At 43.0% G+C, this 23,742-nt stretch overlaps 1 protein-coding gene across 1 annotated transcript in view; it reads right to left on the reverse strand.

Annotated features, from left to right (window-relative positions):
• cdh22 (cadherin 22) overlaps positions 1-23,742 on the reverse strand; it is a 767,168-nt gene that overhangs the window by 510,373 nt on the left and 233,053 nt on the right. Inside the window, exon 3 of the mRNA XM_078236055.1 lies at positions 14,806-14,925. Within this exon, the coding sequence (XP_078092181.1) occupies positions 14,806-14,925 (120 nt within the window). The remainder of the gene's footprint in view (positions 1-14,805; positions 14,926-23,742) is intronic.

A 23,742-nucleotide genomic window follows, 5' to 3' on the forward strand; every position in this document is an offset into this window, starting at 1 on the left:
GCTTTGGAGAGGGTACAGAAAAGATTTACCAGGATGTTGCCAGGTATGGAGGGCATTAGCTATGAGGAGAGGTTGGAGAAACTTGGTTTGTTCTCACTGGAGCAACGGAGGTTGAGGGGAGACCTGATAGACGTCTACAAGATTATGAGAGGCATGGACAGAGTGGATAGTCAGAAGCTTTTTCCCAGGGTGGAAGAGTCAATTACTGGGGGGGGGGGCATAGGTTTAAGGTGCGAGGGGCAAGTTTTAAAAGAGATGTATGAGGCAGATTTTTTACACAGAGAGTGGTGGCTGCCTGGAACCCATTGCCGGGGGAGGTAGTGGAAGTGGATACGGTAGTGACTTTTAAGGGGCATCTTGACAAGTACATGAATGAGATGGGAATAGAGGGATATGGTCCCTGGAAGCGTAGGGGGTTTTAGTTATGTCAGGCAGCATGGTCGTTGCAGGCTTGGAGGGCCGAAGGGCCTGTTCCTGTTTCTTTGTTCTTTGTTCTTTGATAACTCCCAGGACGTTGATAATGGAGGATAGTAATACCATTGAATGTTAAGGGGCGATGGTTAGATTCTCACTTGTTGGTGATGGACATTGCCTGGCATTTGTGTGCCATGAATGTTACTTGCCACTTGTCAGGCCAAGCCTGGATATTGTCCGGGTCTTGCTGCATTTGGACATGGACTGCTTTGATATCTGAGGAATCACGAATGATGCTGAACAAAAACAAAACATTGTAGTCATCAGCGAACATCTCCACTTAGGTCCTTATGATGGAAGGAAAGTCATTGATGAAGCAGCTGAAGATGGTTGGGCACAGGACTAAACCCTGAGGAACTCCTGCTCTGATGTCCTGGGACAGAGGTGATTGGCCTCCAACACCCAAACCATCTTGATTTGAATCAGGTATTACTGCAACCAGAGGAAACTTTCCTCCTGATTCCCATTGCCTCTCGTTGGTCAAGGGCAGTGACTCTCACCTCACCTCTGGAGTCCAGCTCTATTATCTGATGTTTGAATCAAGGCTTTAATAATGTCAGGAGCTTAGTGGCCTTTGCAGGACCCAAGCTCAGCATCAGTGAGCAAATTATTGCTGAGAAACTGTCACTTGATAGCACTTTGATAACCCCTTCCATCACTTTACTGATTATTGAGTGTAAACTGTTAATTGGCCAGGTTGGATTTGTCCTGTTTCCTGTGTACAAAACATACCTGGACAATTTCCACATTGCCAGATAGATGCCAATGTTGTAGCTGTACTGGAACAACTTGGCGAGGAGCACGGCAAGTTCTGGAGCACAAGTCAAAGACTATTTCCTCGGGTGGATGGAGCTATTACAAGGGGGCATAACTATAAGGTTCGTGGTGGGAGATACAGGAAGGATATCAGAGGTAGGTTCTTTACGCAGAAAGTGGTTGGGGTGTGGAATGGACTGCCTGCAGTGATAGTGGAGTCAGACACTTTAGGAACATTTAAGCGGTTATTGGATAGGCACATGGAGCACACCAGGATGGTAGGGAGTGGGATAGCTTGATCTTGGTTTCAGATAAAGCCCCGCACAACATCGTGGGCCGAAGGGCCTGTTCTGTGCTGTACTGTTCTATGTTCTATGTAAGTCTTCAGTGCTATTGTCGGAATGTTGTCAGGGCCCATAGCATTTGTGGTATCCAGTGCCTTCAACTGTTTCTTCATATACATGGAATGGATCAAATTGGCTGAAAACTTGCATCTGTGATACTGGGACCTCCAGAGAAGGCTGAGATGGATCATACTCTTGGCACTTCTGGCTGAAGGTTGTTGCAAATGTTTCAGTCTTATCTTTTGCATTGGTTCATTAATGTCCTTTAGGAAAGGAAATCTGCCATCCTTACCTGATCTGGCCTACATGTGACTCCAGAGCCACAGCAATGTTGTTGATTTTCAACTGCCCTCAGGCAACTAGGGATGGACAATAAATGCTGGCTAGCCAGTGACGCCCATGTCCCACGAATGAATTTTTAAAAATGTGCTGGGCTCCCCCATGGGATACTTGTGGAACCTCCTCTGCCAATTAGTTGTTTAATTGTCCGACACCATTCGCAGCTGGATGTGGCAAAATTGCAGAGCAAAGCTCTGATACGCGCAGCTCCGTCTATTACTTGCTGCTTATGCTCTTTGGCATTCAAATAGTCCTATGTTGACACCTCAACTTTAAGTATGCCTGGTGCTGTGCCCTCCTGCACTCCATTGATTCCGTTGCTTGGTAGTAGTGGTAGAGAGTGGGATGTGTCAGGCCGTGAGGTTTCAGATTGTGGTTGAGTAAACTTCTGCTGCTGATGGCTTACAGCACTTTATGGCTGTTTACTCTTGAGTTGCGACATCTGTTCAAAGTCTATCCCGTTTGGCATGATGGTAATGCCACACATCATGGCAGCGTAGTGGCACAGTGGTTAGCACTTCTGCCTCACAGTGCTAGGAACCCAGGTTCAATTCCGGCTTTGGGTCACTGTCTATGTGGAGCTTGGATGTTCTCCCCATGTTCATGAGGGTTTCCTCCCACCTTCCAAAGATGTGTGGGTTAGGTTGATTGCCAGCAGTAGGTTGACTCACACCCCTGCTTCTTACCTTCAAACAACCGCACAACCTCAAACAGACCATTGTCCGCAGCAAACTACCCAGCCTTCAGGAGAACAGTGACCAAGACACCACACAACCCTGCCACAGCAGCCGCTGCAAGATGTGCCGGATCATCGACACGGATGCCATCATCTCACGTGAGAACACCATCCACCAGGTACACGGTACATACTCTTGCAACTCGGCCAACATTGTCTACCTGATACGCTGCAGGAAAGGATGTCCCGAGGCATGGTACATTGGGGAAACCATGCAGACGCTACGACAATGGATGAATGAACACCGCTCGACAATCACCAGGCAAGAGTGTTCTCTTCCTGTTGGGGAGCACTTCAGCGGTCACAGGCATTCGGCCTCTGATATTTGGGTAAGCATTCTCCAAGGCAGCCTTCACAACACACGACAGCGCAGAGTCGCTGAGCAGAGACTGATAGCCAGGTTCCGCACACATGAGGATGGCCTCAACCGGGATCTTGGGTTCATGTCACACTATCTGTAACTCCCACAACTTGCCTGGACTTGCAAAGTCTCTCTGGCTGTCCTGTCTGGAGACAATACACATCTCTTTAACCTGTGCTAATGCTCCCTCCACTCACATTGTCTGTACCTTTAAGACTTGATTAGCTGTAAAGACTCGCATTCCAATCATTATTCATTATTCTGTAAATTGAGTATGTGTCTTTATATGCCCTGTTTGCTGTGTATGAGCAGATCTCCCACTCACCTGATGAAGGAGCAGCGCTCCGAAAGCTAGTGGCGTTTGCTAACAAATAAACTCTTGGACTTTAACCTGGTGTTGTTAGACTCCTTACTAGGTTGATTGGCCAGGCTAAATTGCCCCGAGTGTCAAGGGGACTAGCAGCGTAAATATGTGGGGTTGCGGGGATATGAGCTCGGTAGGATTGTTGTTGGTCCAGGCTCAATTGGCTGAATGATCCCCTTCTGCACTGTGAACACGATGGAGGGTATCCTCAATTTGAAGATGGGATTTCATCTCAACAAGCACTGTAACTGTTACTCCTACTGATACTGTCATGGACAGGTGCACCTGCGGTAAGGCAGATTAGTGAGATTGAGGTCATGTATGTTTTTCCCTCTTGTTAGTTTCCGCACCACATGTGCAGTCCCAGTCTAGCAGCTATGTCCTTTAGGACTCAGCCAGCTCGGTCAGCCACAGTGGTACTGGGCTGTTCTTGGTAATGAAATTTGAAGTCTCCCACCCAGAGTACATTCTGCGCCCTTGCCACCCTCAATGCTTCATCCAACAACATGGAGGAGTACTGATTCATCAGCTGAGGGGGTGTGGGGGGGGGGGGGGGGGCGGTATATGGTAATCAGCACATTTCCTTGCCCATGTTTGACCTGATGACATGAGACTTCATGGGGTCTGGAGTCACTGTTGAGGACTCCTCGGGCAACTCTCTCTTGACTGCACACCATTGTGCCCTACCTCTGTACTGTTTATAGGAGAGGACATATCCAGGAATAGTGATGGTGGTGTCCGGGACATTAGCTATAATGTATGATCCTGTAATTATGACCATATCAGGCCATTGCTTGTTTAGTCTATGGGATAGCTCTCCCAGTTTTGCCACAATCCCCCAGACGTTAGAAATAAGGACTTTGCAGAATCGACAGGGCTCAGTTTCACAGTTCCTAGGTTCATGTCATGTGATCTGTACGGAGTAATTCCTTTTAGACTTTTTGATACTTCTGAATTGAGAGGACATTGCTATGGGTCTGGAATTATGTGTAGGCCAGGCCAAGTAAGGACCACAGATTTCCTCCTCCAAAGGGACCTTTACAACAATCGATAATTATTTCATCATCATAATTCGACTTTTAATTCCAGATTTTTATTTGATCCAACTTTCACCATCTGCCATGGTGGGGTTTGAGTTTTTATCCCCAGAGCACTACCCTGAGCCTCTGCAGTACTTGTCTAGTGATATTACTACTACACTACCACCTCTCCATTTAGACAACAGCCTGTCTTTACAAGGCTGACTTCTGTTGCCAGAAGTGGCATGGGCAGTTTAGGTTTGAAAAGAATAAACTTCATATGATACAAGTCACTTACAGCACAATATTACTGTCACAATCATATTTTGGTATGTAGTTACTTTGCAATCTCTTACATTGCAAAAAAAAAACAGTGGTCAATAAAGGACCAAAACTATGAGCAGTGGGGATTGAGCTGTGATCATAGATATTGCAGTATGTCTCAAATTTAGAGCATAATTAACCCTACACCTCCACGATGAAATGTTACCATACTTTCCAGTTTCTAAGTAGGAGCTATGGAATCTACTTGGGTAGGAATGCACGCAGGTTTTTGCATCTGAGGTCAATGTAAGGTATTCATGTTTATACAGGTGATCCTCAGTCTTTACCGCAGGGTTCCTGTCAATCACACAGTTACGAACCAAAACAAGAAAGAGAGGTCAGCCTTGCAATCATGCAAGCCAGCTTTTCCTGAACTTGACCACCACTGTGAAAGCTATCTCTGTAACAGATGGTGCTGGTAAGTGTAGCTTTAATAGGTTAAAAATCTTCATCTTACAACTGTATGTCAACAAAATTGATTGGAGTTGTAATAGCATGATACCACTTCAGTCCTCTGAACTTTATCATTTTCAATCCAGAACTTCCAACATCAATCACTTGCTCTGTAGGATCCAAGACAGCAATAGCCAGCAAGGGCCAAGCTGATTTGCGTAATTACACCAAACAGTGTGCTCTTCATTGGAATCTCTCATTTGAAGAAAACTACTGAAGAGTTATGGTGAAGGTCAAGGTTTAGAGAAGACACTGTCCCAATAATAATGTTTTGGAAACTATGCAGAAATTGACAAACTTGTTGCCAAAAAGTTCAAGGAAAATTCCCCTCACTTCCTGCGCTGTCCTTTTTGATCCCAGAGAGTTGGGTATGTTGGACAAATGCTGCTAACCATTTATTTTTGCCACAGTTGTTAATTGCAAAGGTGCCACTTGAACTATATTGAACGCATCGGCTATTTTGGGTTACTCAAGGTAGCTGTTGCATCGTGATTACTTATCATTACCTTCTCTGTCCTCTTTAACCCTCTGACTCTCGCTTTCTCTCTTGCTTGCTTTGATTTATGCAGCTTGATTAGGATTACTGGTTGCTACAGTTAGCTTTACCTTTGCAGATGTAGATGACAGTAATGAACAGATAATTACATCCTGCAGCAAAGTCCCCTTCTTGAAGCTCTGCCATCCCAAACATTTAACACTATCAACCAGGAGAGGATCAATCGAAAGAGGGAATGCGGTTAATCGCACCTTTTGTTTTCCCATGAACTGTTATGGAAAAAAATGGAAAGGTGTAACCCAGTCCATTGCTGTTTGTGGGACTTTCTGTTTGTGGGACTTTCTGTTTGTTTCTTTTGTTGCTTAGTTCAAATAATTGGATTATTCCTTTTTTGTTCTGAGATATAACTAAATTGTCAGAAAGAATCTGTAATTAGTGCAGTTTAGCACATTATTGTGATGAAACCAAAGATTTCACACCTCACTGATGAGAACTGTTAATGGAGTAGGTGCTAATTTTAACCTTTTTTAATGGTTTGATTTTGACTTCTTGTTACTTTTCTGTATAAATGTTTTCTCTCCAATTATAGGTCATTTTGATTTCTTTTACTGACATTTATTGAAGCATTTATCTCCTGTATGTTATCCTCGCAGTGTTTTCCCACAGGTTCACACTTGTATATCTCATATTATAAAAAGGTACTCATTTACCTTATGGGATTCATTCATCAAAGAAAGATACAGATTAAAAACAGCAAGTGTGGGAAATACTCAGCAGATCTGGCAGCATCTGTGAAGGGAAACAGAGTTGAGGAAAGGTCATTGACCTGAAATGTCAACTGTTTTTCTCTTCGCAGATGCTGCCTGACCTGCTGAGTATTTGCAGCATTTTCTGTTTTTATTTCAGATTTCCAGCACCCACAGTATTCTACTTTTCTTAAAGATCTGTCTTTTCAAAAACATTGATGAAACATGGTGCTATAGGCCCGAATCTTCTGTGGAGTGGCAATCACGTTACCTGCATTGAAATGCAGCCACACCTTTCATGCCCAATCCTCTGACTCAGACAATTGAGGATAGTGCAGTGCAGTGGTTCCCAAGGCCTTCAGCCGGCTGCAGGAGAGTGCAGGTAGGAAAGCCACACAACCTTTATTTTTACAGCACTAGCTGACATAAAACAGGTAGGGTTAAAAGTCCAGCCACTTTGAAAAGTCAAGGAGAAGTTAAGTGGATAGGATAGAGAGTCAGGAGAATCGTGGAGGCAGTGGGGTAGTAGTCGGCTGTGGGGTGGAGGTTGATAAGGAGTGGTCCGAATGTCCCACAGGGGATTGGGAGATGTCAGTGCTATAGTTACCCAGGAGTTAGAAGTGGTTTCAAGTCTTTTAACATTTCCTGGGTAACTATTCCAGTAAGACAGTCGGAACAATCTGAAGACTGTAACTTAAATAGAGTATCAGATGGCTCCCATTGCAGGGCAACTGCTGAACAGAAGTTTGAACATCCTGGGCAGTTACTGTGCAATCCTCATGGTAAGAGTTTTAACAACACCACGTTAAAGTTCAACAGGTTTATTTGGTAGCAAATACCATTAGCTTTCGGAGCGCTGCTCCTTCGTCAGATGGAGTGGAAATGTGCTCTCAAACAGGGCACAGAGACACAAAAATCAAGTTACAGAATACTGATTAGAATGCGAATCCCTACAGCCAGCCAGATCTTAAAGATACAGACAATGTGGGTGGAGGGAGCATTAAGCACAGGTTAAAGAGATGTGTATTGTCTCCAGGCAGGACAGCCTGCAAGTCCAGGAGGCAAGCTGTGGGGGTTACTGATAATGTTGCTACAATCCTCATGGGCCATTGACTTGGGGTCAAAGTACAGCTTTTCTTCAGTACAGGCAGATCTCCACTAACATATTAGCCTAAATCTGCAGACATTTTATGAAGAAATACTTGTACAGAGTCTTTAATGTGGGAAAGATATTTTCAAAAGCAATGCACTAAAGTAGGGGACATTCGAAGCGACAAGCAGATAGAGTGATGTAACATCTGTGTCATTGGGCTTGTAATCTAGAGGCCCAGGCTAAAGCCTTCGGGATACGGGTTCAAATCCCACCATAACAGCTGGTGGAATTTACATTCAATTAATAAATCTGGAATGTGAAACTAGTCTCAGTAATCACAACAACCATAACAAATTGTAAAAATCCATCTGGTCCAAAAGATGTGCTGATTAGGTGCATTGGCCATGCTAAATTCTCCCTCAGTGTACGCGAACAGGCACTGGATTGTGGCGACTAGGGCATTTTCACAGTAACATCACTGCAGTGTTAATGTAAGCCTACTTTTGATACTAATAAATAAACTCTAAACCTTCAGGGAAGAAAATCTGTTGTCCTTACCTGGTCTGGTTTACATGTGACTCCAAACCCAAAGCAATGTGATTGATTCTTAAATGCTATGTGAAATGGCTGAGCAAGGCATTCAATTCAAAAGCAATTAGGAATGGGCAATGAGCGCGGACCTTGCCAGTGATGAATAAAAAATGTTTACCAAGGAGGTTTATTTAATGGTGCTACTGAAGATCGCAACTTTTTCTACACTGCGAACATTGTATAAAGGCAATCTGCTGTTGTTGATGGGAGAGAGGAGAGGTTTAGAGGTTTAGCGGCTCCTCCACGATCATCCTCACAATGCTTTTAGTGGGTCGGATCTCAAACAATGACGAGACAGAGTACAGGAATGAGATAGCGAATCTGGTGAACTGGTGCGGCGACAATAATCTCTCCCTCAATGTCAACAAAACGAAGGAGATTGTTATCGACTTCAGGAAGCGTAGTGGAGGACATGTCCCTACATCAATGGGGATGAAGCGGAAATGGTTGAGAGCTTCAAGTTTCCAGGTGTCCAGATCACCAACAACGTATCCTGGTCCCTCCAACCTGACACTAATAGTTACGAAAGCCCACCAGAAACCCACGCCTCTACTTTCTCAGGAGACAAAGGAAATTTGGCATGTTCGCTACAACTCTCACCAACTTTTACAGATGCACCATGGAAAGCATTCTTTCTGGTTGTATCACAGCCTGGTATGGCTTCTGCTCTGTCCAAGACCACAAGAAACTACAAAGGTTTGTGAACAAAGCCAAGTCCATTAAGCAAACCAGCCTCCCATCCATTGACACTCTACATTTTCCACTACCTCGGAAAGATAGCCAGCATAATGAAGGACCCCACGCACCCCGGACATATTCTCTTCCACCTTCTTCCATCAAGAAAAAAGATACAAAGGTCTTAGGTCACATACCAATCCACTCAAGAACAGCTTCTTCCCTGCTGCCAGCAGACTTTTGAATGGATCTACCTCGAATTAAGTTGATCTTTCTCCACACCCTAGCTATGACTGTAACACTACATTCTGCACCCTCTCCTTTCCTTCTCTATTTACGGTTTGTATACTGCACAATAAACATTACTTTCTTTAACTGTCTTGTTCACCAGCCCCCGAATGTGTGGGTGAACCCCCAAGACTTTCAACAACAGATAATCGGACAAAGCCTTGTAATTAGTTAGATTAGAGTTTTTGCACCCAAAATGGTACAAATATCAGCTTCTGAATGTTTCAAAGGAGTTGTGTTGTAAGGGCGTGTTTCTGCCTGTGCCCTGACCCTAACAATAACCCTAGCGCTAACCCTAACCCTAGCCGTAGCCGTAACCCTAACCCTAACCCTAGCCCTAACATGAACCCTAACCCTAGCCCTAACCCTAACCCTAGCCCTAACCCTAACCCTAACCCTAGCCCTAAACCTAACCCTAGCCCTAACCCTAACCCTAACCCTAACCCTAACCCTAGCCCTAACCCTAAGGCTAACCCTAACCCTAGCGGAGCAATTTGAAAGTGTGGCCGGCGTGAGGGATGCCTGTGCAGGCGTGGAGAGTCAATGTGGAGTGCTTGTGAGCATGGAGTGTGTAGTAAGGGCGTGTTTCTGCCTGTGCCTTGACCCTAACCCTAACCCGAACCCTAACCCTAACCGCGGGTGCGGGGGGTTGAACAAACACCGGGGAAGCCATTAACCACCAGCGGGGAGTACATTAAGCAGTTGCCCTTAGTCTCAGGAGCAGCGGGGAACAGATTATCCAACAGCCGGGAAAACATTCACCAACTTCGGGGGAAAACATTAACCAACTTCGGGGGAAAACATTAACGAAATACCGGGAAGACATTAACCAACGGCAGGCAAAACACTGGGGTAGCCAGGAACCAACAACGGGGAGTACACTAAGCAGCTGCCCTTAGTCTCAGGAGTAGCGGGGAACACATGAATCAACAGCCGGGGAAATATTAACCAACTTCGGGGGAACTCATTAACCAGTTTCGTGGGAACACATTAACCAGTTTCGGGAAAACATCAACCAAAGGCGGGGAAAACATCAACCAACGGCGGGGAAGCCATTGTCCAACAGGGGGGAGCACATTAAGCAGCTGCCCTTAGTATCAGGAGCAGCGGGGATCAGATTAAGCAACAGTCGGGAAAAGATCAACCAACTGCGGGGGAACTCATTGACCAGTTCCGTGGGAACTCATTAACCAGTTTCGTTTCAAACTAAATTAAGTGATACCCAATCCTTATGAACTATGTCAGCTTAGCTTGCTATATTAAAGAGGAAGTACATGGATATCTATTACTATAATAGTTACAGCCAATTATCATAGACTCAGAATCCCTACAGTGTGGAAGGAGGCCATTCGGCTCATCGAGCTTGCACTGATAACAATCCCATTCAGGCCCTATCCCCGTAACCTCATATAATCCCCCTGACACTAAGGGGCAACTTAGCATGTCCAATTAACCTAACCTGCACATCTTTGGAGTGTGGGAGGAAATGAGAGCACTCAGAGTAAATACACGCAGACAGGGGGAGAATGTGCAAACGCCACACAGTCACCTAAAGTGGAATTGAACCCGGGTCTCTGGCGCTGTGAGGCAGCAGTGCTAAACACTGATACCATATTGGGCTTTAATTCATATATTAGCTATTCTGTAAATCTGTAGTCAGGAAAAGGCAAACACTTACACCAAACAGCAATTTAAAGTGAGACTGACCACTTTGGAACACATTTCTCAAGTAAAAAGCTTTAGAAATTATCCCTCCAAGTACAGTCTTGCAACTTAACAAGTAAACACAAATAGTGCAATAAAAATAGTTAATGAACTTCATAGAATCATAGATCCCCTACCGTGCAGAAGCAGGTCATTCATCCCACCGATGCTTGATGAAATTCACAAAATCCCTATCGTGCAGAAGCAGGCCATTCAGCCCATTGAGTCTGCACCAACCCACCTCCCTATCCCTGTAACCTGACATATTTAACTCACTTATCCTCCAAACCTACCCATTTTGGGACATAAAGGGCCAATTTAGCATGGCCAATCAACTTATCCTGTACATCTTTGGACTGCAGGAGGAAATCGGAGCACCCAAAGGAAAGCCACGCAGACACTGGGAGAACATGAAAACGTCACACAGACAGTCACCCAAGGCCAGAATCGAACCCGGGTCCCTGATGCTGTGAGGCAGCAATGCTAACCACTGTGCCATCGTGCTGCCCAACTTGTATAAAAAAGAATCAATGTGATAAAACGTGATGTAAATTCATTATTCCTTAACAGCACTGGGGTGATGAACCTTTCCATCATTTATAAATGTGTTTTAATTTCCCGACATTTCAGCATAAGGTAAATAAAACCCCAATTTCAGCAAATAAAATGACTGCTCAGTTGAAATAAATTAGAACATGACGGCATCAGTAAGGAGCAACATTTAAAATCTGGTGCTAAAGATCAATAAGTTTGATCAATTTGAATTGTTGATTATGGTCATATGCTACATTGATGTGACATATTAAAAGGAGATGGATTCATCAATTCTTTTCATGAAACAGACAGTTCACTGAATTGTATTATTCCTCCATCCTTTCAGCGATTACCTTCTCTGGAAAAAGAAATAAAGAGCAAGGGAAAGAAAACAAAGGGGACAATGAAAGAAGAAAGGGATAGATGATTCTGAAAAGAGAAATGGTGAAGGAGAGCAGGGAAAAAGGGGAGCAAAGGGAAACCACAAAGGAAAGAAGGAAGAGTTAGAGAGTGGAGTAAGATAAGGCAAGAGCAACAGGAGGAACAGAAAGAGCAAGGGAAAGAAAAAAAAGCCAGTAGAAGAAAGAAACAAGGGGAAAATAAAAATGAAAATTAAGGGAAAATAAGTGAAAACAGGAGATAAAGAGGCACAAAGAAAGATTGGGAGAATGAGGATAAAGAATAAGAAGTTTAAGAGAAAATATATTATGAAGAAGTAAAATACAAGGAGGAAAAGAAGGTAGATGCAGACAAAAAAGATGAAATATTTGAGAAGATACACTGCAAGCATTGTATAAAAAGATTACGACATAACATGGAATTTTTAAAATATTCTAGCAACTTTGAGACCTGGAGGCTAAAGTGGACCTGTAATGTTTGGCTCTCCTAAATATGCTGTGGTGGTTGAAGAGTGCAGAAAGATGTACCATGGTCATGCGAGCAGAGGTGCACATGTTTATATCTGCCTGACATACATCCTGGCATTTCTTCCTATAAGGAGAACTGTATTCAGGACAAGGTTCGGCTCCTACCTACCAGTCTTGAGGTCCACTGTAAATTGGTCTTGTTCCTCCACCAGAGTGTATAATAACCTTGCACTGCTCCCATACGTTGGATCATCTGCATCTGAAGTAGTCTCAGGAGTAGCGGGGAACACATGAATCAACAGCCGGGGAAACATTAACCAACTTCGGGGGAACTCATTAACCAGTTTCGTGGGAACACATTAACCAGTTTCGGGAAAACATCAACCAAAGGCGGGGAAAACATCAACCAACGGCGGGGAAGCCATTGTCCAACAGGGGGGAGCACATTAAGCAGCTGCCCTTAGTATCAGGAGCAGCGGGGATCAGATTAAGCAACAGTCGGGAAAAGATCAACCAACTGCGGGGGAACTCATTGACCAGTTCCGTGGGAACTCATTAACCAGTTTCGTTTCAAACTAAATTAAGTGATACCCAATCCTTATGAACTATGTCAGCTTAGCTTGCTATATTAAAGAGGAAGTACATGGATATCTATTACTATAATAGTTACAGCCAATTATCATAGACTCAGAATCCCTACAGTGTGGAAGGAGGCCATTCGGCTCATCGAGCTTGCACTGATAACAATCCCATTCAGGCCCTATCCCCGTAACCTCATATAATCCCCCTGACACTAAGGGGCAACTTAGCATGTCCAATTAACCTAACCTGCACATCTTTGGAGTGTGGGAGGAAATGAGAGCACTCAGAGTAAATACACGCAGACAGGGGGAGAATGTGCAAACGCCACACAGTCACCTAAAGTGGAATTGAACCCGGGTCTCTGGCGCTGTGAGGCAGCAGTGCTAAACACTGATACCATATTGGGCTTTAATTCATATATTAGCTATTCTGTAAATCTGTAGTCAGGAAAAGGCAAACACTTACACCAAACAGCAATTTAAAGTGAGACTGACCACTTTGGAACACATTTCTCAAGTAAAAAGCTTTAGAAATTATCCCTCCAAGTACAGTCTTGCAACTTAACAAGTAAACACAAATAGTGCAATAAAAATAGTTAATGAACTTCATAGAATCATAGATCCCCTACCGTGCAGAAGCAGGTCATTCATCCCACCGATGCTTGATGAAATTCACAAAATCCCTATCGTGCAGAAGCAGGCCATTCAGCCCATTGAGTCTGCACCAACCCACCTCCCTATCCCTGTAACCTGACATATTTAACTCACTTATCCTCCAAACCTACCCATTTTGGGACATAAAGGGCCAATTTAGCATGGCCAATCAACTTATCCTGTACATCTTTGGACTGCAGGAGGAAATCGGAGCACCCAAAGGAAAGCCACGCAGACACTGGGAGAACATGAAAACGTCACACAGACAGTCACCCAAGGCCAGAATCGAACCCGGGTCCCTGATGCTGTGAGGCAGCAATGCTAACCACTGTGCCATCGTGCTGCCCAACTTGTATAAAAAAGAATCAATGTGATAAAACGTGATGTAAATTCATTATTCCTTAACAGCACTGGGGTGATGAACCTTTCCATCATTTATAAATGTGTTTTAATTTCCCGACATTTCAGCATAAGGTAAATAAAACCCCAATTTCAGCAAATAAAATGACTGCTCAGTTGAAATAAATTAGAACATGACGGCATCAGTAAGGAGCAACATTTAAAATCTGGTGCTAAAGATCAATAAGTTTGATCAATTTGAATTGTTGATTATGGTCATATGCTACATTGATGTGACATATTAAAAGGAGATGGATTCATCAATTCTTTTCATGAAACAGACAGTTCACTGAATTGTATTATTCCTCCATCCTTTCAGCGATTACCTTCTCTGGAAAAAGAAATAAAGAGCAAGGGAAAGAAAACAAAGGGGACAATGAAAGAAGAAAGGGATAGATGATTCTGAAAAGAGAAATGGTGAAGGAGAGCAGGGAAAAAGGGGAGCAAAGGGAAACCACAAAGGAAAGAAGGAAGAGTTAGAGAGTGGAGTAAGATAAGGCAAGAGCAACAGGAGGAACAGAAAGAGCAAGGGAAAGAAAAAAAAGCCAGTAGAAGAAAGAAACAAGGGGAAAATAAAAATGAAAATTAAGGGAAAATAAGTGAAAACAGGAGATAAAGAGGCACAAAGAAAGATTGGGAGAATGAGGATAAAGAATAAGAAGTTTAAGAGAAAATATATTATGAAGAAGTAAAATACAAGGAGGAAAAGAAGGTAGATGCAGACAAAAAAGATGAAATATTTGAGAAGATACACTGCAAGCATTGTATAAAAAGATTACGACATAACATGGAATTTTTAAAATATTCTAGCAACTTTGAGACCTGGAGGCTAAAGTGGACCTGTAATGTTTGGCTCTCCTAAATATGCTGTGGTGGTTGAAGAGTGCAGAAAGATGTACCATGGTCATGCGAGCAGAGGTGCACATGTTTATATCTGCCTGACATACATCCTGGCATTTCTTCCTATAAGGAGAACTGTATTCAGGACAAGGTTCGGCTCCTACCTACCAGTCTTGAGGTCCACTGTAAATTGGTCTTGTTCCTCCACCAGAGTGTATAATAACCTTGCACTGCTCCCATACGTTGGATCATCTGCATCTGAAGCAGTCACCTGCATCACAGAGGTCCCTGCAAGGCAAGAGATAACATTCCTGTTGAGCTGAGCATTTTATACGTTATTTAACAAACCATAAAGAAAATACTTAGGGGTAAATTTTCCAGCCCAATTCGCCACAGTAATTGTGGCAGGATGGAGAATTTGATGGACCATTTAAAGGCCCGTTGACCTCAGCCGGGAATTTCGCACGGGTGCCACCAGAAAGTCCTGCCCATTATGATTGAATTGTTCAGATTTAGGATGAGAAGTGAACAAGATCGACTGATTTGCTTATGCAAAGATTGGCTCTGATGCTGAATAATTATGCATTGATCAATAAATAATAATAGATACATTAATAAAAAATCTACAAATCTACAATAAAAAATCCACCACTGGAAATGCATGACAATGAAATCTCATACCAACTGATTTGAATTTGTCCTCACTCTTTTCCAGAAATGGGCTTATTTACATAGTAGATGCAGACACTGGTTTTAGGAAGTTGGAATGACATGAAAAGTAAATAATTGAATAAAAAAGGAACTGATGGGAATTTATCTGCACGGAGGACTTGTGAGATGCCGATTGGCATAGTGGAAGGGCGAATCAGATACATTGTTAATCAATGTTTCTGATTCACCCTTCCACTCACCTGACGAAGGAGCAGCGGTCCGAAAGCTCATGATTCCAAATAAACCTGTTGGACTTTAACCTGCTGTTGTGAAACTTCTTACTGTGCCCACCCCAGTCCAACGTCGGCATCTCCTCATCATTGTTAAGCAAAGTGGAGATCTAGATCATAGCCACACTCTTGTTTCTTCCACAGGTTGGTTGGGAATTCAAACAGCAACTGATCTCTTAGAGATCAAAGTACCTCAAATACGATATGGGGCTCACAATAAACTTCACCTGGCAAGTCTGCAGGCATATTTTCTGCACACCCATTCAGGAAGTAGGGTGATGAATATACACAAATCATTAGATAAAATATAGATATTAGGTAGAATTCATCTAGAATTAGAATTTTAGAATTGAGACAGTTACAGGCTAACAGATAGCCATTTTACTCAGCAACCTCCACCCGTGTAGATGGGCAGCGCTATCCTTCATTAAAAGCAGCTGTGAATTTGAATTAAAAACAGACAGCATTATCTCGTGTGGTACCATCCACTCTGTTACACCAGTGCCTTTTCCTCTTGTAGAAATAGGTATTAATTTAATTGCCTTCTTCATTAGCAAAGGAATTAGAAAGAAAGTAATTACACACAATAATGGTTGTTCAGTCTGGGCAACTAATAATGCATTCTTAAAATTTAGCTCAGCAGCTCATGAGAGATTAATGGGGCTCAAAATGTCAGAACTAAACGTTACGACAAGCCTGATAAAAAGACAGGTAATACAAGAATGTAGCTTCACTCAGCTAGAAAAAAATAAATTTTAAAAATGCTCTTTCTCTATTAAAGTTTAAAATCACCTCATGAAAAGATAAAAACAAGGGAAGTTAATTAGAATTAATAATAGAACAAAGAAAAAACAGTCATAGTGGTGCACTGCTCCTGATGCACTGTTCACCACTCTGCCAGGGCAGACCAGTTCTTGCCCTCCATCTCCATGCTGAGCTGCTTTTCATGGTCAGCACTGTGCTGCTACCTATAGACCCTCCTGTGTCACTGTCTTGGGTCAGTACTGTTCCTGAGATTGAGGAGTATAGGGATCTCCTTTCTCCCTGGTGCCACACATCATGTCTATCTGGACAACACTGTGCGGCAGGACTCATGCAGCCACCACAACAAAGGTCCGAGGATCGACCGGGGGTGGCCTGTGAGGTGAAGAGGGTGGTTTGGTGACCTAATGAAGATGAGGGGGACAATGTTGAATGAGGGCTGTGCAAGGAGGGTGTGGGCTCAGATGGCAGGCAGATGGACAAGGAGGTGTATAAAGAAGATGAATAATAGAGGCAGGGGGAAAACCTAGGGGAGGAAAGCTGGATGCTGACAAGGCAGCATGAAAAGCTCAGAAACAAGGGGATCAAAGGGATAATTGTTCCCTGGAAGAGGATGGATGAAAACTCCAGATGCGATGGGTAGAGGTCCAAGTGGGGCATAGGTTTCTCGCAGGTGATGGGCTCAGAATGAAGGTGGTTAAATTGAAGAACAGACTTTTTCTTGAGGCTGCTAGCTTTTTCCCTCTGGGTTGCTGACATCCTGCATGGTTTGGTGAAAACAGGTGGGCTGGAGAGAGTGATGTTATTTCCTGTGTAACACAGGCCTGAATTTGTGCGTAGACGGAGAGGTTCTCCATCTTTGTGAAAATGGCTCCAGATACCCGAAAGCAAATTCCTGCTCCAAAATCCAGCCCCGACTATTGTTGAAGATGGGGACATGGGGTGGGGCAAATTTTAGACATTTGTGGTTCACAAAGGCACATTCTAAATTGCTGCTTCCTTCAGTTTGATCTGATGTTTTCAAGGAATAATTGAGAATACGATATGTGCACATTGGACCTGGTTGAAGAAGATCTCAACTTACCAGAGTTCTTTGGAGATGTAGGGTACCCTTTTGGAGAGCTGGGGCACATTTTTGGGTTGTGTCCAGGGACAACTACTAGGAGAGGTCACGTGCACTTCGGAAAAGGTCAGGTGCCCCTTTGGGATTGTTAATAGTGACTATGATTGTGCTTTAAAAAATGGAGAGAAGTGGAATTGTCAACAGGAGCTGTCAAAGGGAGTTTTCAAGCTGTAAAGGCATTTAAATCTCCTACCCTTTAAATACTTTTTTAAAAACTCTGTGATATTGAAAAAAATCAGAGCTTGCTATTCCATTCTGTTTGTTGACATTAGCTGGAGGGCTACCATTGTAGGATTAGTGTTGTATGACTGTGTTCCACAACCTGTCATTATTACAGGGGGGTGCTGTCAGTTCCCAGTTTGATCGACAGCTCCAAATGCTGAAAAGTATTTGAATTGGGGTAGCATGGTGGCACAGTGGTTAGCACTGCTGCCTCACAGCGGGAGAGAGACCCGGGTTCAATTCCAACCTCGGGTGACTGTGTGAAGTTTGCACATACTCCCCGTGTCTGAATGGGTTTCCTTCGAGTGATCCGGTTTCCTCCCACGCTCCAACGATGTGCGTGATAGGTTGCTTCATCATGCCCCTTAGTATCAGATGGATTAGCAGGGTAAATACATGGGGTTACAAGAGAGGGCCTGGGTGGGATTGTTGTTGGTGCAGGTTCAATGGGCCAAATAACCTCCTTCTGCAATGTAGGGATTTTATGATTCAATGAATTCAACAGTTTGTTCTAATTACGTAGTAAAGGAAATTAAATGTAGTGAGTGGATTTTTATCAATACGAATATTAAGAACTTTATTTAATCTTAGCATTGACCCTGAAGACTATCCATGGTTAATACTATGTGAGCTGATATGGAAAGTATGAAGGACCAGGGGAGTAGATAGATGGACAAAAGTTGGAATTATCCTGACTCTGTGCTCCTGACATGTGAATGGAAATTCTGGCCACACTATGCGCTACCTGGGTAGAAAGAAAAAGCACCACCATGAGGACCCCTTTCAAAACTAAACTGATCTGAATGCCCTTTTCCTGTCTCACTTTATAGTTATGCCTTGGAATAGCATCTAAGCTTGAGATTAATTTGCTTGAAATTCTTCTCTTCCCTATTCAAACTCTGTTCAATAATAGCTGAGTTAATGTCTCGAGTGAAAGAGTGGAGAGTGAGTTTCATACGTGTGTTCAATGTTATTACCCCACAGTGTGATTTTAAGGCCTCTGGTTTTTCTGGCATTCTATGGATGCCTAGGGAGTTTGTTTTTTCCCTTTAAATGGATTGTCGTTATAACAACAGGATGCAAGCCTTATAATTGTAGGAAATTTACATTTTGGACCACCTTGCAGCCTTTGCTTGGTTGAATACACATGCCAATAACCTGATGTAGCTGGTAATGTTCTGTGTACAAGACTTCAAATCTCCAATCATGGTCCAGTCTATGGTAAATGTTTGTTGAGGTAGGAATAGTGGCACATAAACTTTGCCACAGATGTGTGCAGAGTTCCCTAATTCCAGAGTTTTAAAGGTATAAATTAAAATTAGCAGATACACCCAGGGTGCTTTTGCGATTTATAAGTTCAGTTCAATTTAAGCAACTTTTAATTTTGTTATTTGACAGAGTCTTGGCTCCTTCAAGCCAGTTTTTCATGATATAATTGGCTCCCTACAGGTTAATCAAAATTTACTTTAAAAATCAACAGTAATATCAAAAGGAAGAGATATTGAAGTTACTAAGCATGTAAAAAGGAAAAAATGGGCCCATTTAAAACAAAGGCTCGAAGCTAAAAAGGAGCCTTCTCTGTCAGACCCAGAGAGGATTCAATCTTCTCATGGGTAGAATCCTTGAGATCCTCTCAACCAATCAAACCATGGAGAACTGCCAAATGGCCATAGCATTGAGTGAATTGTCACAATCACTCCAAGTACCACACGGAGCGGTATTGTACGGTCTCGCTCGTCACAATATCGTAAAATCCCACCCTTGGTCAATGGATCTTTCCATTGTCTGCCCCTCATCTGCTCCAATTCCTGTAGTGGGCGGGGTGGTAAAATTCTAGCCATGGCGTCCAAACAAATGTCATTTTTTACGAAGAGTAAGATTAAATAAAATCAGCACTGTTGTTTTCTTCTCAAAGCCATGGGCTCACAATGGGGTACAAAACTGTATAGGCAATGCAAGCAATATAATTGTTTTCCTGGCTCTCCTGAGCAATTAGTCACAGCCTGAGACTCAGAGGGTGGTTTCGGATATTTATCATGATCATGTTTATTTTCAGTGTTTTACTTTTCTAATACTTTTAGGAGGTGGGTGGATTTGCAGTATTTGCTTCTGATACAAGTACTTCATTTCATTTCCTCCTCTCGCCCCAAGGCCATTCTTCTTTATCTCAGTTGTTTGCATGGTTACACAATATCTTCTTTCTTTCATTCCAGCAAGGTATTTGTCAATTTTGTTGAAACATAGAAACTAGAAGCAGGAGTAGGCCATTTGGCCCTTCGAGCCTGTTCCGCCATTCATCTTGATCATGGCTGATCATCGAACTCAATATCCTGATCCCCCCTTTCCCCCTTTAACACCAAAAGCTATATCTAACTGCTTGAAATCAGACGTTTTGGCCTCAACTGCATTCGGTGGTAGTGAATTCCACACATTCACCTGGCTGAAGAAATTTCTCCTCACCGCCACCCACTATCCTCAAACTATGACCCCTAGTTCTGGACTCCCCCACCATTAGGAATATTCTTTCTGATTCTACCCTGTCTAATCCTGTTAGAATTTTATAAGTTTCTATGAGATCCTCTCTTATTCTTCAAAACTTCAAGTTGTCACTGATGAAGGTTTGAAATAGGGAAGCTTTCCCACACCACTGAAATTGCAGTGTTCATTGACTGGAATAACAGGCATTGCTAGCTGACTCTGTCTGGCACTTTTTCAGCACCCCATCCACCACCTTATTCATTCACTCCCTCCACAACTGACACGCAGTAGCAGCAATGTTTACCATCTACAAGATGCTCTGCAGCAGTTCACCAATGTTCCTTCAACAGCGTCTTTCAACCCCGAGACCTCTACCACCTAGAAGAACAAAGGCAGCAGATGCACAGGAACAATATTATCTGCTAGTTCATCATCTGCAAAACCCATATTCCATGAATGATTAATAAAATGATAAAAAATGGTGCTAGCTGCCGGACATTATGGGTGGGATTTCTTCCCCTCTGCAGTGTGTTTCGCTCCCCCACTACATCAGGGACCTGGGGTGGACACAGCAGTACCATACAATGGTAAATTGCATTAGTTCACAGGCTCCCTAGAAACTTACAGGCACCTGGTGCAGAGGGGGGCATGGAAGACAGAGGACCTCCTCATGAACTGCTCCTGGACTTGGCCAAGCTCACCATAAACAGGTCCAGGCAGTGGGGTTGTCCGATCTGTCAGCCCCTCTATCTGGACTACATTCACGGCTGGGTGTCCCTGGTCCGCGGAGTCCATGGGTGCTGTTGAGGCCTTCCATGCTCGTTGGGTACCACAGGGACTGTGGTGTATTATAGATCACATTTTGCTTTGATGTTTTAAGCTTCCTTTCCACTTTGTCTTGTTTTAGGCAATTCCCCTCTTTTGGGGGGCTGCCCTTCTTGCTTTGTCCCTGTGTTTGTTTGATTAAGTTTATTTGGTTGGCACAAAAAGAAATGCAGTATGTTTCGTGGTGGCGAGAGGCAGCACACCGCTCACTGGCAGTGGGATTTTATGGTCCCACTGTTGCCATTGGGTTTTCTGTTGAATGCATCCCTCGCCGAGAAACTGCCAGTGCAAACGGCAGCAAGATTTGGACATACACATGTGTGACCCCCATCTGGACTGTTCTTCTGCTCACTGCCGGGGTCCCTTGGATGTAAAATGTTTAAATTATATAGATAAGTAAATCTAGTAATGTAAATGGATTTGGCTGTTGAAACAGTGCATTTAATCACTATTCTAATACCGCCTCTTCTCAACCAGCCTGTCAAATCTTAAGCTCCTGAAGGCTGCTGATTTTTAGCATGAAATTGCTCATAACTCAACACTAACTGGTGTTCAGGGAAAACACAGGCAATGTGTAGTATCAATAAAAAATTTACAGAGGTGCATTCAAAGAGGTTCTTAAACCAGCACTTGTAGTGGAGTAGAAGGAGCTTTACACTCAATTTGTATAACAAGGGCTATACCTGACTTGGGAGTACTTGGTGTAAAAGTGGAAAAGCAGCATTCCATTCCCAGCATGACAGCTCAGTGAGCACAAGAAATAGAAACTACTGAACTCAACAACACATTCTGAAGCAATTATTGACTCTGTTCAAATACTGACATTTCAGAATGAAAATATTCTTTTTGCCCAAAGTGGACACTAGATGGCCCTCTGAATGGAGTAAGCACATTATTGTTATTGCTTTCCTCGTGCAGTACATTGTTATTCTTTGACAATATATTCTGGATGAGCTGAAAATAAACACCACCACTCTTGCCAACTCAAGTTGGCCTGTGACACCTGTCTGCATTTCTCTGCGCATGTGCTGGAAAACCTGAAGTTGAATCTTGCCGCTATAGAAAAACAGATGCATAAATTTAAATTGCCGCTCAGAATTTGAGGTTAAATAAAGCATGATCTATAGATTTACTGAATGTTTTAAAACATTGCTGCTGATTTTACATGTTCCTAACTTGGGTTACAGGTACAGAGCATCGCTGTGATAGCTTGAGTAGGGAGCAGGTTTGGTACAAACAGACATGAACTTTATTAGAAAGACATGTCAAAATGTTTATAGGCTCATCACTATCTTACGACCCTGGGCACAACACTGGCGCCACTCTTTGGTTGGTTGGCAGGAAGGAGGGCCAATTACTCCCATTACCGCAATCGAGAGAACTCAGGTGATGAGGATCACATCCCCACCAGGGAGCCAGCCTATTTCCCAACCTATTTTCAATCTTTCTGAGTATGTTCAGGTGCTTTAGTAGCTTCAGAAGCAGGAATAGGAAAATCCACTCAGTTGCATCATAGAGAGAGTTCGAAGTCTCCAGTCTCTAGGCATATGCTCAATTGCTTGAAATGGATACATGCCATAGAAAAAGATAAAGAATTTACCAAGATAAAAATTGGTATTGTGTGTGTTGCTGAATAAAACAATCCTTCCTGGTCTCAAAATCCTAAAAAAAGACAAGAAACTAAATGGATAGTATCACGCTGAAGTTAGAAAATGAATAAAGTTCTCCGTCGCTCTCAATGTCATTACGGAAAGATTTGGTACAACTAAACGTGCACCAAAGTAGCAGAAATAAAAACAGTTCATTATTTGGGCATAAAAACATGTGATTGCCCAAATCGTATGACCAGAAGGTGGCATTTGTATGAAACATGTGATCATGTTATGAGAACTTGACTGTGTCACAACAGAAATTATAATGTAGTTGATCGGCCCTTCAATCACCACAAGATTTCTGTTTGCACCAAATCTATTCCCTACTTAAGTTATCACCACAATTTCTTTAAGCAAATACATGGATGATGTCCCCATAGGTTTCACAGCTTTACAAAATTCACCTCCATTCAGGGTGTTTTGATGATGTGATAATTGATTGAACTCAAATAGTTTTTCAGCCTTGCATCAAAGCAGTTGGAAATATTGGATCACATTGCACTTGAACCCTAGTGAGCCTACATTGGATAACTACATTGGGTGGGATTTACTGCTTCCTGCCATCCTCCCTCCCCACCCTCTCTGGTGTTGGAGGCAGCCTACCTGTGGCAGGATCTTTCGCTCTCGCAAATCTCGCAAATGAATGTAAATCTTTTTTCCTTTATCCTACATCCACAATCAGGGATTGGTGAAGTTAGCATTAGTCTTGCATAGTGTGAAAATATCCAGTGCTGTCACAAGAATTGTTTGGCACATTAGTAATAATGCATATTGGAAATGTTCAGTCAGTATGCTTCAATCCTTTGCAATGCTCTTCTTGTGTGATGCTCATAGTTCATTACCTTAAATTGCCATTAACTGATCAATCAACATTATCTCATGCCAGTCTTTTACATCACAAGATATTTTTCTCCAGACACAACCTGAGTTTGGAAAGGTTAATCCTCATTCACCATTTGCAGTTCTCCCACAACACCTGCAAGTCACAAATGTCGAGACAGCATCTTTCAACCCATGACCTTGACCACTTAGAAGAACAATTAAGTGCAGCAGATGCACGGGAACACCAACACTTGCAAACTGCCGTCCAAGTCACTCACCA

Source organism: Mustelus asterias, chromosome 20 (assembly GCF_964213995.1).
Source record: "Mustelus asterias chromosome 20, sMusAst1.hap1.1, whole genome shotgun sequence".
Lineage (NCBI taxonomy): Eukaryota > Metazoa > Chordata > Chondrichthyes > Carcharhiniformes > Triakidae > Mustelus > Mustelus asterias.